General features: G+C 46.3%; 1 protein-coding gene across 1 annotated transcript; it reads right to left on the bottom strand.

The window, feature by feature from the left end:
* Positions 1–478: 478 nt before the first annotated feature.
* On the bottom strand, positions 479–12,756 carry hcfc1a (host cell factor C1a). The gene is given in 28 exon segments (XM_078794445.1): positions 479–2,706; positions 2,780–2,843; positions 2,920–3,217; positions 3,303–3,488; positions 3,554–3,688; positions 3,773–3,879; positions 3,954–4,229; positions 4,323–4,545; positions 4,639–4,773; positions 4,893–5,038; positions 5,127–5,946; positions 6,092–6,312; positions 6,394–6,541; positions 6,667–6,803; positions 6,897–7,113; positions 7,209–7,313; positions 7,433–7,654; positions 7,737–7,919; positions 7,992–8,219; positions 8,221–8,477; positions 8,560–8,739; positions 8,810–8,916; positions 8,998–9,082; positions 9,159–9,367; positions 9,451–9,611; positions 10,571–10,719; positions 11,158–11,357; positions 12,404–12,756. Coding segments are annotated over 27 exon segments (5,235 nt in total). The 5' UTR covers positions 11,354–11,357; positions 12,404–12,756; the 3' UTR covers positions 479–2,666.
* Between the last annotated feature and the right edge of the window lie 2,380 nt (positions 12,757–15,136).

Raw genomic sequence — 15,136 nt, 5'->3', positions numbered from 1 at the left:
AACATGAATGCGACAACCTGCTGTTTTCTTTAATGTCCACAAGGTGGCGACAGTGTGTGGCAGGTATTTAGATCAAATCAAATGATTCATGACTCTGATGATACTGGCAGACGACAGTCTTACAATTGAAGACTCTACTGCCCTCCTGTGGTGAATCTAGAAACGGCCACCCAATGGCGTGTTGATTTGGTTTGATACGAGCGCTCATCCCAAATATCATTTAATGGTTGTTTTTTGTTTCGCCAGTTTTTGTGGGGTTGTTTTTTGTTATCCTGGAATGAAATACTTGATTTTTTATTTTTTCACTGGAGATATGTCTTATTATATATATTGGTATTGGCTGATATCAGAGATTGACAGTTGGACAATATCACACATATTGATTTTTTTTCTCATAAATTGACTTTATCAATGGAGAACAATTTTATTGAGGGTTGTTCTTTTTGGGGGGGTGTCCCAGATAAGCACAAAGCCCGTGTATGTTTAAGATGTTTATTTTTTGATGATAAAAGATACATTACTTCCTACAGTACAAAAAAACACACATTGGAAAATACAGGACATTTCCAGGTAACCTGCAATCAGCCCAGAGAAACAACCGTCGGTGCCCAGAGCAGCTCGTCCCAACACGGGAGGGAAAGTTCAGAAACACCCGGGCGCCGCTGCTGATGAGCTATCTAACAAGGGCGCAAAAAAGAGCCACCCCGCAAAGGTACTGAGGAAGGAAAGGACACAATTGTATACCACATGGAGAGAGGAACAAACTTATTCCATTTTTTTTTTTGTTGCTTTTTTTTTTCTTGTAGAACCTTCAGCTTATGATCTAACTTAAGGCATCACTACCAAAATACACGGCTGTTGCATGCATGTCTAGTTTGGTTGAACAGACACACCGACACGCACAAAAAAATGAATGCATGTGAAGACAAAGTTCTTTCGGAGAACGCTAGAGGAGGAGATGCGAGCAGGAGGGAAGAAAAACCGAAACGAGCCAGTGCAGTTGGACGACACATTCACACTCCCAACTGAAAACAATCAAGGAGACTAGATATAGTTTTATATAGATTTCTGTATAGATTTCTTTCTTTGACAAGTAAAGACACAAAAAGGCAATCAAGATGACCGTGATGTGAAAACGCTCTGACAGGTGATTCTATCAAAGGCCCAGATGTTGCTTTGCTTTTATTCTGTGCTCTGATGAATGAACTCATTTACAAGTGATGCAAGCTTTCTGCCCAAGACAACCTCACACAGGTCTGCACGGAGTCGTGGAAGGGGGGGAAATGTCAATTTATTCAATGGATTCACATACATCCTTGAAGCGGGTGGTGGGGTGGTGTGGGGGGGGGGGGGGGGGGGGGGCATGCCTACTAATAATACCATTGGACATTGTAAAATAAAATAAGAAATGAAAAGAGGTGAGATAGCACATTCGTGAGCATAAAAAGCATGTGACAACAAAGCGGGATGTTAAGGGCGGTGGGTGTGAACCCTGTGGAACTCCATGTTTGGCAAACAAAGCAACACGTGCAAAGCAACGCGTGGAGAAAGTCGTAGTAAACAAAAGTCTAAGCTCTCCCTGGGTCCACTTCAAGTTCCCTTCAGTCCTAGAACCTCTGCGCTTCTACTTGGAACAAATAGAAAAGTCTGGCTCTTCATCACAAGCATCTCAATAACAACAACACACAACCAAGTGATGCTGACTTTTAAAAATATAGTGGCGACGTCAACGGCCACGGTCTGCCCACAAACACAAACTACTGGAGGGGGGGGGGGTGAAGAATAGTTAAAAAAAAGTGATGTCTTTAAAAATGCACACAACATACACACAGGAGAAGGACAAAGAAAAAGCTTAAAAAATACAAAAATAAACTACACAAAAAGATCTTCTGCGCCTTTTGCTTGCTAATTTTTTGGGAAGATTTTGCAAGATTTTTTTTCCCTGCGTGCGCGCTGCAAGTCTCAGTCGTAGCAAAGTTGGTGGTTGATTCTCTACAAATGTGTTCCTCGTGTCCGCATCCTGATGCCACCAGTCCTCGTCTTGGGGTAAAAATCGCAGTGATGACGTTCCCGGGAGTCCGCCGAGGTGACTTGGCGGACTTGGTTCTCCAAGAAGCAAATGGGAGCATAAAAGAAAGGGGTGGGGGGGTGGGGGTGATGTCCTGTCGTCAAGGACAAGTGCTTTATTTGTTTCCATACCAATTTTCCCTCCCGTCTAATCGAATGCCTCCACCATGTTGTTCCAACACTGTACATTTCATGTAGTCTCTCTCTACATCCCGGATGGACAAAACAAAGACAAAAAGTAACGTAGCGCTCGGGCTGCTCCCAGTTTGTGAAATATGTAAATGCTTCTCTATACTGCTCAACTACTGAAACAAGCCAAAAAAAGAACGTTAAAATGACGGAGGGGGGGGGGATAATGTGCTTCTAAGTTTATGTTGCTCTACAAATAGCATGGCCAACAGAACCAGGACGAAAGGGGGGGGGGGGGTATCTACAGAAAGATCTCAGATTGCTTCCATCTGGGCTTCATCGGGCTGTGGTCTGAGATGGTGATTAGGATGGCGTTGAGGATGAAGAGGTGGAGGGGTCGAAGGTCAGTCTTCCTGATAAAAGGACAGCGAGTAGGAAAAGGACAAAAGGGGAGGAATCTCTGGGCAGCCTCACTGGTCCGTCCTTGCTTTCTTTGGACCAGTAGCCTTACTGGAAGAGCACAGATAAAAAGCAGTTGAGTACAGCGTGTTTCCGAGCTCGGAAGGTAAGATGAGGTCCTTACGTATCAGGAGAGGTGCCCGGTCTTTTGGCAGCTGGTTTTGCAGAGGCAGCGTCTTTGCCGGATTCTACAAAGCCAAAGGTGGATTGATGAAACGGGATGCTCTTATTGTTCTAGCATTTAGTCCGAGTGGCCCATCTTACCCTGCAGCCATCGCACTTGAGTGGCAGGACCGTAGCCCTTCTCGTTGCGGGCGGCGATGCGGAAGATGATTGCTGGCTTGGTGGTGTAGTCGATGTGGGCGTTGGAGAGGCTGGACGACTGCACCAAGCAGGAGGGGTTGGGTCCACAGTACACGCGCATAAACGCTAGCTGGGCCGGGGTGGAGGCCTTGGCCTCAGCCGTCTGGTTGCTCTGGATGGCCAGATACACGGAATACTCGATGATCTTCCCCGACGTCACAGAGGGAGGCTCCCAGGTCAGGTGAGCGCCGTCTGAGCTCTGTGAGACAGGAAACCGGGGTGGCGTTGACACGTCTGGCCAAACGGCAGCAGCCAAAAGCAACAGGAACTACTTTTGAGTTTACCTTGCTGATTTTGATGGCGCAGGGTGCTCCGGGAAACCCGGGTAGGCAGGTCTTGAAAGCAGATATCTCGGAGAAGGCGCCACGGCCGCAAGCATTGATTCCAGCCACACGGAACTTGTATGCGGTCCCAGGCTGAAGCTCCATTTTCTTCATCTGGCTGTAGTCTGGCATGATGCCCGAGTCGTCCTATTGGACACCAGAGCACAGCATTAGCCAACGAAGCACGAGAGGGGGCCACCAGAGATACCTACATCTCCTTGAGAATCGTCTGCTGGCACGTAGAAGTGAGTGACAACCATATTTGTCACTTTGACAATCCCGACATCGAACCATTGGTTCTCTTTCTTGACAACAGGCTTGGCTGGGGCAGGCTGGGGGGCTTGCTTCTGCATACAAACAACACGCCACACGTTCAGTTCAATGTTATTCTCCGTAACTAAAGGCAGCATGAGGATTGGGCAACGCCTCACCTCTCCTTCGATGCCATTGGCTACTTCAGCTAGCGCAGCTGCTGCTTGCAGCTTAGCTGGACTCGCCACCGACACGGAGGGTGCAAATGTGCTTGAGGGGGCTAGCGCTGTGGAAGAGGAAGACGGGAGAGATCAAGACACGTTTTGAAGAAAACATCGCCGGTGAAAAGAACACTCTTACTCTCTGCGGTGGTCCGCGGCAGCAGGGAGGCCACGGCACTTGTGACTGCAGCAGTCATCTCACTGTGTCCATTGCTCTCCACGGAAGGGTCGTTGAGGCTGTCGGCGGGAGCGAGGCCCTCGGTGGGCAAGCTTGCGTCTACTGTGCCCTGCTGGGCGGCAGCCTGGGCTTCTTGCAGCTGCTGCTGCTGCTGCACCAGCGCCGCCAGCTCCTGCTGGGTCAACATGATGGGGATGTTGGTGGTTTGCTGGCCCTCTGCGGCTGCTTCACCTTCATCTGCACGCAAAGTATTTTTGTCAGGTATGACAATTTGGGCTGTTGAAAATGATTCATAAAAATAAAAAAACAAACAGCCAAAACTAGACTTACTCATTACAGCTTGCTGAGCAGCCTGAAGGACAGCCTGGATAGCGAGGGCCTGAGCTTCTTCAGTAGCTGCTGCCTGAGCGGCGGCCTCTGCTGCAGCAGTCACAGCCAGTTCCTCGTCTGACAGACCCGTCACCATCAGTGTGGTTCCCTGGCCCTCGGACATGAGCTCAGACGGCAGGTTCAAGGCTGTGGCCGTGGCTACTGGTACTGCTGATGCTTCCCCCTGACAGAAACATGAGAGCGAAGGCATGGCATCAAAAGACTGGTGATGTACAAAAACGCTTTCCCCGATTGAACACTGGCTAGCTTTACTTACCTCCGCCTGAGTCTCCATAGGAGTCGCTCCTTCTACTGCAGGTGCGGCTTCTGCTGATGCCGCTTCGTCCGTCTGCATGGGTTCCTCTGTGGAGCTGGCAGCAGCGCTCACCCCCTCTGTGATTGACGAAATCGACTGGGGGGGGGAAACGGACATCAAAAGGCCCATTAGCAAAAACACCACAGACATGACCCATTCACAGCTTCATCAGTTTAAGATGAGCTCTACGCTGTCATGAAGAGAGCCTTTCTTACAGGTACAGAAGGCCCGGGGGCAGGTGTCGACTGAGTGACGGTCGTAATGGCCCTGCCCTGGGTGGTGGTCACTACGCCAGCCGCTGGAGTGGTGGAGGCCTCCTCGGTGCTGCTTGTGCCTTCAGTTGCATCCTCTGGCTGCTGAGCTGCTGACAGACAACAAATGTAATATCGTACAAAAACATTTGAAATACATAAAGAAACACGTGATGCAAAAAACAGTCATCTTGGTACCTGTGCCATCTCCTGTCTCGAGACTGCTGGTGGCAGTGGTGGCTGTGTTGGTGGTCCCAGTCTCGTGGGTTTCACAGGGCGGGTTTGAGCAAACCCTCTGAACTGTGCCGGTCGCTGTGCTGGTCTGGTCTCCTCCCATGTTGGAGGTGGCTGTGGATGGCGTGTTAGTCGTCCCCGTCTCGTGGGTTTCACAAGGCGGGTTGGAGCAAACCCTCTGCACTGTGCCACTTTGGCCTTCGCTCATGTTGGAAGACGCCTGGGTGGCTGTGTTGGTGGTGCCGGTCACGTGGGTTTCACAGGGTGGGTTGGAGCACACCTGCTGGGCGCCCCCCATGTTGGCAGATGCTGTGGTCGCTGTGTTAGTTGTCCCGGTTTCGTGGGTCTCGCACGGCGGGTTCGAGCACACACGCAGAGAAGTCATATTTGATGCTGCGGTTGTAGCCGTGTTGGTGGTTCCCGTTTCATGGGTCTCACACGGAGGGTTGGAGCACACCTGCCCTGGTCCAATCGTAGCGGAGGAGGTGGTGGCTGTGTTTGTGGTTCCCGTTTCGTGGGTTTCACAGGGTGGGTTGGAGCAAACCTGCCCTGCTCCGATGGTGGCAGAGGACGTCGTGGCTGTATTCGTGGTTCCTGTGTCGTGCGTCTCACAAGGCGGGTTGGAGCAGACCAGTGTGACCGTGCCGGACCCGTCCCCGGCAGCGGCAGCCTCAGATGAGCTGGGCTGCTCAGAGGTGGGCGAAGCCAGGATGGACACTGGGAGATCCTGCACCGGCTGGGCTTCTACACCACTGGGAGTTGTGATCAGTGTCACCTGGGTGGGCTGCTTCAGGGGGAAATTATGACAAATGTAAGCAATATTATAAAATCACATAGACAACTTGCCTATTTGCCTCTCAAGGCAGCTCATTTGTACTTTCAGAAATTACTCAGGACTCAAAACAGACAAAAATGTCGCCGCATGTCACCTGCACTGTGATGGTGGACGAGGGCAGTGTGGTGGCAGACGTTAAGGTGGTCTGGGCGGCCGACACGGTAATTGCAGGTGAACTGATGACCTGGCTGGACAGGGTCGCAATGGTCCCCAACGTGGTGATGGGAGTAACCAGTGATGCATTAGCAGTATCCACGGCGGCGCCCGCCAGGCTGGTGGAGACTGTACCGGTCACTGTGCCAAGAGAGGTGACGCCTAGACGGGAGGCAAACCGTGTTAAAGGAACGTTCAAAAGCAAAAGCGTTTATAATATATGCTCGAAATTTCATTCCATACCAGTTGTTCCCTTGACAACCAGGGTTGTGACCGTGGGTTTAACAGCAGATACCGTCACGGGCGTAACAAGGCGAACACCACCAACTGTGTTCATGGGAAGAGTACGCAAAATAGTCCCCGGTTGGCCAGGAGCACCCTTCAACACAACCTACAGACAACATTCAGGATGAGTCTTATTTGAAATAAATCTGCACAGGAGCTATAATATAATATCATATGACATGCCAAAGCATCAGCAGTGAGTTTAGTATTGTACATGTTACTGCCGTGTACCTGCGTCAAACCCTGTTGGCCAGCTGCAGTCGCCAGCTTGGGCACCGCGGTGATGATTTTACCAGGTGTTCCAGTCGTCATCACCTTCGTCGTCAGGATTGTGATGGGTGTTTTGATGCCCGTACTGCTTGTTACACCTACAGAAGCAACAGCACAAATGCCAACTGTAAAAACTGAAATGTGACAGTTGTGACGGGTGAGGGACAGCAACAAAGTTCAAATGTTCAGACCTGTCGCTCCAGGCTGGGTCATGATGGCCGCCATGGGGATGGTCTTAATGATTGTGGGACCCTGTTTAGTGGTATTTGGAGACACCCCACTGATGTTGAGGATTGTGGGCTTGTTTCCTGTGCCGCCAGCCTGGGAGGTGGTGATGATTGTTGCAGGCTTCCCATCTGCAGAGGTCACCAGCTTCAGAATAGTGCCAGCTGGCAGGGGACCCTTTGTCTGGTGAGTGAGAGGGCCAAAGTTATGCCTGTCTGATGTGCTGTACAGGAATAGAACAGAAAACTGTTCTTCATTCACGAGTGCAGACAGCTGACCTGGAGGATTTGGGTGAGAGGGTTCGTGGAAGCCTGTCCTGTGACCGCAGATGTCTGCACTGGTTTGGTTTGAACCACCGACATCATCTTGCCAAGGTTGGAGATCTGCCAATATGAGAAGAGACTAATCATTCAAGCTTAATTGACTCATTGTCATGCATATCAATAACACCGCCCTGTGCTCACATTCTTTATTTTACAATAAAATGAGACTTTCTTCTTACCAGAGTTCCACCACTGCCCATTGTGAGGGGACTCTTAACCAGGGCAATGGTCTTTGTGACTCCTCCCATCACAGTGGTTACCACCTGGGCCTGTTGAGCCACGGTGACCGCGCCAGACTTGTGCACAGTGATGATAGGTCTGGTGGTGGTGGTGGGAGAGGCCGTTGCTGTGCCCACCTGGGCTGCAGCAGTCTTCAGCATACGGGTGGCGGGGTTGCTGACCTGGACAGACAAAACCATTTGAACGCCTGGCTCGGTGCTTCTGCACGTGCACATTTGGAAATGGAAACGTTTCGATATGTACCATGACCGGGGAAGCCATTTTCACTGTGGTTGTGCCAGGGGAAACGGCTACTGTTTTGAGAATCGTGGCACCTGCAGGAACGTTGAGCACGGTTGCTGCAGAGGACGGCGGGATCTTCTGTGTTGCTGCAGCCGCAGCAGCTAATGCTGCCATACCGCTCATCTGAGGGCTACTTCCGATTGGCTGAAACGCGAGGACAGTCAACTTACTCATCTGACCATGCATCTATGAAGAAATGCTGCAACATGTACATACCGATCCTTGGGTGGCCTGGGCAGGCACAACCATTCGGACACCAGGAGGAAGGGATGTCACAGTGACGGGGGATTTCCCGGGCTGGCTCGGGCGGACTGTGACAACAGATGCACCTGTGGCAGATTGCTGAGCAACCTTCAAAACAGCTGCAAAATTGACAAAGATGCAACAAGCCTTTATGCACAAAGCACACAGAGTTGAGCTTTCTTTTGGAGGTGTGAGGAGGAAAGACAGTTGTAATACCAGTTTGTGGAAGGCTCTGTGGGGACGGGGCTGCAGCAGCCGGTGCTGGACTCTTGGGAGAGTTCAAAGGCTGCGTAGGGGTTGTACTCATGGCTGGCGAGGCTGCAGCTGGAGTCGCGGGGATGTCGTACTTCTGCAGCTGTAACAGGTACGTGTCTGCGGTGGATACTGCACCCCAGCTCACCTCCAGGGAGTTTGTGTTGGCACGGACTAACTGCACCCGAGCAGGCGCATGCGGCCGCTCTGTCAGTGCGGAGAACAAGAAACGTCAACAGCTCTGACTGACGGCAAGATGACGGGACAAAACCAATCAAGGTAAGCATACCAGTTTCCAGGTACCAGAGGTCTTTACAACAGACTTGGTTGTTCCATGCTTTACGGTATCCGTCACGGCCGCTCCAAACGTACAGCCTGGAGTTGATGGCCACCGCACAATGGCCAGCACGAGCCCTGGGAATGTTGTCTTCAAGAGTGTCCATCAACACCGTCTCCCAACACATGGTGTCTACAGAAAAAATGAAAAGTTAAATCTTGCACCCAAATGACTTCAATAACAGAAGTAGAATTAGACCTACCGAGATTTAAGCAAGCCAGAGTGTTTGTGCACTTCCACTCTTTCTCATGCGTGGCAACTTTCACATCATCCATGACCAACGGAACCCATCCTCCAAAAACATACATCCTGCACAGCAAACACGTGAATCATAATGAGTTGCTTGTGTCTGGAATTCCAAACAAACCAATAATCAGCAAGTTGTCTCACTTGTTAGTGATGGTGGTGGCAGAGTGAAGACTCCTGGGAAGAGGCGCCGTACCGCTCACTGATGGTTTGTTCCACGCCAGGGTATCTGGAGGTAGGAACAATGCATTTGTTACAAAAAAGCAGCGTCTCAAAGGGCTGCATAATCAGGTCATAACCTCTACCGATATCAAGAGTCCACAAATCTCCAAGACGGCACCCGCTCATCCCGCCGTAGATTATAAGACGAGATTTTCTGCTTGTCTTTTCTGTGTAAACCACCGCTGTATGGCTCTCTCTGGGAGGAGGCAGGACTCCATAAGTGATGGGAATATCCCATGCAACCACGCTGGATCCGGCACGGAGCTCGAGTATGTACAGATCATTCAGGTATCTGGGAACAATCACGCTACACATTAACCGAGATCATGTTGCACAATCGTAACACACAGGGTCAAACATTATTGGTGACTGTACCTGGGAATGTTATTTTTCGGGTCCTCGCTGTCATTGGCAAGCCCCCCAAATAAGTAGCATTTGTTTCCCACCAGGGAAAAACTGTGACCAAGACGTGGACAAGGAGGGGGGCCATTTTTGGGATTTTTGGCTTTTAACTTTTTCCATTCCCATCTGCTGGCCTGAAACAGAACACAACCTCAAGGTTTTTCATTGATAAATTGACCTACATTTACGTTCCACACCTACTAGCAAATGACATTGGTAATTGGTAATTAATAAAAATGTATACATTTAACACACAGCTCACTAAATGTGACGGTTGGCATTATGACATTCAGCTCCAGAATACTCTCTTCAATTGCCATTGTACACTAGCAAAGAAAGCTAACTAGCTAAATGCACATTCCCGTGGAATCCTCCCTTCAACCTTGACAAAATTCATTTGATGTTCTTTTTGTTGCAAAGTTATTTCGGTTCAAACACAGTATGAGTCACATCCTGGTTGATAGCACTTGCCTTTACCTGCAGGCGGCTTCTTTGGTATGCGTTATTTTGCAGAAAAAAAAGTTTATTTCAGACCCGTCTGTTTTTTTTGTATGTTGCAATGCTTCGTTGACTGCTCGCTGAGAAAGAACATTGAAGAGGATGTCTGCACACTGAAATGGCCTTGTCAAAAAGCACTTCTAATTTTATTTTTATTTATTTCAAATTGCTAATCTACAACTATGGTGTTTTTTTAAGTGAATTAATTTCAAATTTAATTTTTAAAAATTAATTACATTTTAATTTAACTCAAAGCAGGCGTACACGCAAACTGCACTTCTGTTTGTTGTATTCTGTATTATAATAAATAGAACAAAAAAAAGGATGAAAACTTTTCAAAATGGATTTATACGCTGCGTTATGTATTGCAGCTCCAGCAAATATTAATTTGCTTTAGTGAAAGAGGTGCACAATGGCTCTTTTAATATTAAAAAGGCTGCCGATGCCTGAGCTCGACCTAAAACAGACCGCTGTTTTTTGTGCAAAGCACAGTCCAACTGCAAGTCAGACCGACAGATAATTTCATTGTAGCATTTGAAGTTAGGGTTCTACAAAGACACAAATCGACACAAGAATGACAACAAGTGTAAGTTACCTGTAGTTCATAAAGGTCATTGCTGTACTTTCCATATTCCACCATACCACCAAACACCAACAACCTTGTGCCATCACAGACAAATCCATAGGCAGCACAGCCCGGTGGAATGTCACCACGAACCGCAGGGATAAACCACTGGTTTGTTGCTGGAAATTGAAAACAATAACATCAACAGGACATTTAACATGAACAATTTGGACAGCAATTTGCCTAAAAGTGGCATTGAAACACATACACGCAAGGAGTACATGTGCAAAAATACATCCAAACAGCTTTCTATCGACTGTCTGTCATTTGTGCATCCATTTTATTTTAGCCCGCCTTTTTTAATAATCAATGTCGACTCTTCTCCAGCAGAGGGAGACATATTCACTTAAACTTCAAACTGTTCAGGCCTGCTGCGGCCTGTAAGCGTCAATATCCTGCATGTAAACAGTCAATTTTTACGAAATAAATGTTGCTCATTTCTAGACGTAGATATTCGATAGATAATAACATGTTACGGCTTACATTGTGACACTGATATGTGTATGTATATTACTAATAAATAGGAAGTGAACGTGTAAGTTCAAAAAGATTCTTACCAGTATTGTAGACATGTAATTCATCGACTATCCCTTCGTTTCCTCCGCCAAACACAACCATCAATTCTTTAATCGCCACGGCTCTGTGCCCATGTCTGGGCCGGGGAACAGGACCGGACCATCCGAGGACCCGTTTCCACCGCGGCTGCAGAACCGACGCCGAGGTTCCAGTCACCGCGGAACCAGGGACAGACATGATTCTATCAGAAAAAGAACACTGGAGCATTAGTCCACTGATATGACGACTAGCGACCGCATATCCTCAACATAAAAACAATAACTCTGCACCGGGGAAACTTTGCAGTTTGTGCGCCGATAGCTTTACAGTTTCTGATAAACTAGTCCATAAAACGAAATTCAAGTGAGAGCTTTGAGAAACATCTAACACATGTCAGTGAATAAAATCACAGTTATACAAGTTTGGTATTGGTTGTTTCTAACCATTGAATACAATCCATGGAAGCAGCCATCTTGTAACCAAACAAGCCCCGGCTAACGCTATTGCCAGTCTGAAAAATGGCGGAAGCGAATGAAAGAGGAAAAATACACGACCGCCGAATACATTTACACAGAAATGTTAACCGATGCAGCAATTAAAAATAACTAGAATGTGTCACCGCAAAGAACCATACAAAACGACTACTCACGTTTTAATCACAGTTAAAACTCATGAACAGGAGTCGGCTTTTTTCATGCCTCTCTGGGAGTCGCCATATTGTAGCTAATAAACTTAGCATTCTCCAGAGCCGTTCCGACGCATATACTAACAACGGAACACAGCATTTAAGTTCACCAAACAACACCAAATACTGTAATAACCTGATGTCTTACAACCCGCATACAGTACAGCAAAACGCACATTTATTACGTTCGCTAGCTTGAATTTTGTTAGCACTAGCGGCTAGCTGCTCAATCCAAGAACCCATGCTAACAGGGTTAGCTTAAGCGGCTAGCATCTGTCAAAGCGTCGCACAATTTTACAATTAAATGCAATGTATTTTCACACTATTTTGACATGCAAACGTTACCTTCTACGACCAACGTTGCAACAAAATCCTCTGAGTATAGCTAAACCGTGTCCAACTGCAAAAACATAGTGTTATTATGTTTCATGCCGTCAGTGGAAGCAGCCATCTTTTCACAATTGGCCTAGTTCTACGGCTCCCTCAAGAAAAATGGCCGGGCGGTTTGCCACAACAAAACATTACAAAATAAAGACGGGCAAATATATGTAGAATGCACGTACCTAATTCGATTCAGTAATTGCAAAAGCACTGATGGGCGGTCTGAGGTTGTGGTAATAATCCAGATTCATTCAGTTTGCGAAGAAATATTTCCTCTCATGCCTGCCTGGAAGCTGCCATCTTCTTGACAACCAGAGGCGGAGGAAAATGGAAGAGAGTTGGCGTCACCCAAAGCAAACATGGCGACGGAGAACAACTTGCTGACTATGTTGGACAGAAATTAATACACATTTTCACTTTGCGTCAGTAAATCGGTATACAATTGCATTCGCGACGAAGGTATTTAATGAACGCTACAAATTAATATTATTGCACCGTATAATATTCGTTTCAACAAATTACACGAAGTTACAATATCGTCCAAGGTTTATTGTCCCTTACTAAAGATGGCGACATCCGTTTTTGAGTCTCTTTTTATTTCAATGTTGCAGGTTGTTTTCGCCCCACACAAATAAAAGTATACATGCATATTCATTCACAATTATCACATTTAAGCAATAACATAAATATTTTTTTCTCATGCTTTATAGAGTTACCACGCCCACATTCGTTGTAGCAATATAGTTACGCCCTCCATCGAAACATTATTTTGTACAAACAAGTCATCCATTCATCCATGCATTTGCTCTACCACTTATCCCCACGAGGGTCGTATTTTCATATATTTAAATAATATAATATTTTATGGTATTTATTATATATTATACGATTTTTTATCTTAAATTGCTGTAACAAGTGAAAATGCGAGTACATGTATTCTTGTTCTTGTTCTTGTTCTTGTTAATTAATTCTTGCTAAATAATGTAATATAATAATATAGTAGAACCAGAATAACACATCATATGCATAGGATAACAGGATAACATACCCAAGGAAGTCAAATAACCAAATTACCGGTGGATATATATTTATTATTAATTTCCAATGATTCCAATGTTTGTTTGGTTCTGACATTACACCAAAATAGGAAAAGTTATGAATCCACCAGATGTCAGGCTTTCTCTTGTTTTGCCTTGGTGACTTCCACCAGCAGGCAGCTAGTTTAGATTATTTTTTTTTCTTGTTGCCATTTTCAGTAAGAGGTCAGTATAGAATAGTTATTTCATGAATGCTAAAAAGATCCCTGTAAAAAAACGTACAGAGAAAACCAAATAGATTTTAGTATTTGTTGCAGGCCAACATGATTTGTCAGTATTTTGATTTGAATCTTAGCTCAGTTTGTCTCAAGCCTGTATGGTGTTGCATTTATTCGGGTCCTCGTTCAGATGGTCGCAGTATGTTCTCCAAGTTCTAGAATGAAGGTGATTGCCATGGAAGTTAAAACCGTCCCTTGTGTTATTCAGGTTCATAGATAAATGCTTGTTTAAAACAAGCACACGCATTGCAACGTTTTCAGTGCTCAGCATATCATACGCAGCAACTGGGAGAGTGACTGGAAGCTGGTTTAAATGGGTCAGTAAGGCTCAGAGATCTTGATCTTCTGCACTGCTTTGAGCTGCCTGTAAGGGTTTATACACAGTAAGAGCATTAGGGAACAATCATTAAAACAACTTTGAAACCCTAAAGAGATCGTGATGTCAAAGCCAGGGATCGGCTGTAGACTGGCAAGCACTGCAAACAAGACTTTGAAAAGCGCTAAGCATTTTGCATTTTTATATTATTTCATTTGACTTTTCAATTTGAATATACTGGAGTGGATGGCTGCCAATGTGTTTGTGATTGACACGTTGCTACGGTGTTTTCTGTTGATAAAAGTGAGGAAACCCATACGTCACCCACTTTAATACTAACAGAAAGAAGGTTACTCAGGGACAGATTAGCACGTGTAATAGTTTGGAGACAAGATTAAGTAATTTCAAAGCAATTCCTTGCACATGTACGAAGCAGTTATAGGGTCGCGTTGAAAAAAATGAGAAAGTCGCAACTTTACGAGAAAAAGTTGTACATTCACATGAGTAAAGTCATACATTTACCAGAAAATGTTCTCACCTTCAGCCAAACCAAAGGATTACTGACATAATGTCAGAGGGTCCTTTTGTAACAGGGCTGAAATGCTGTGGAATTGCTGTTGTTGGGATCATGCTCATTTTCCTGACTAGGAGGGACTTTGCAATTCATCTAATCTTCACAACATTCTGGAGTATATGCACATTGCCATTCTAAAAACCTTTGTGTCAGTCTCAAAACCTGTACAAGCATCAACATACTGCATTGAATTGTTGGTTTTCCCAGTTGTATGATGTTGTCAGTATCTTGTGCCGTGAAGAAGGGAAAATGCCAAAGAGGTAACACAAATCTCTAGTTAAACCCACAGAGTGGATTACGCAGGGCTACAGCAAGTGAGATTATAGGATTTGATGCTGCCGGAAACCAGATTAGTAGGTAAAGGCCTGCTGTGCTCTTCCTTAAGAAAGTGGGATTAACCTGTTTAAAGTGATTTGTTGGAGAGGACTAAAGTTCATGATTAGCTGCAAAAGCACATTTTGACCCTGCCATCGCTGTGACGTACACCATGTTGCCAAAAGTATTTGCTCACCCATTCAAATGATGAGAATCAGGCATCCGAATGAAGTGTATAAAATCAATTCCAGCGTGGAACTGTCATCGGATGCCACCTGTGCAACAAATCCAGTTGTGAAGTTTTCTCGCTCCAAAATATTCCACAGTCAACCGTCAGCCGTAATATAAGAAATGGAAGAGTTTGGGAACAACAGCAAGTCAGCCACAAAGTGGTC

Source organism: Doryrhamphus excisus, linkage group LG11 (assembly GCF_037039965.1).
Source record: "Doryrhamphus excisus strain RoL-2023G ecotype Guam linkage group LG11, RoL_Dexc_Guam_v1.1, whole genome shotgun sequence".
NCBI lineage: Eukaryota > Metazoa > Chordata > Actinopteri > Syngnathiformes > Syngnathidae > Doryrhamphus > Doryrhamphus excisus.
The sequence above is the reverse complement of the archived record's forward strand: the minus strand, read 5'-3'. Positions and strand labels throughout refer to the sequence as shown.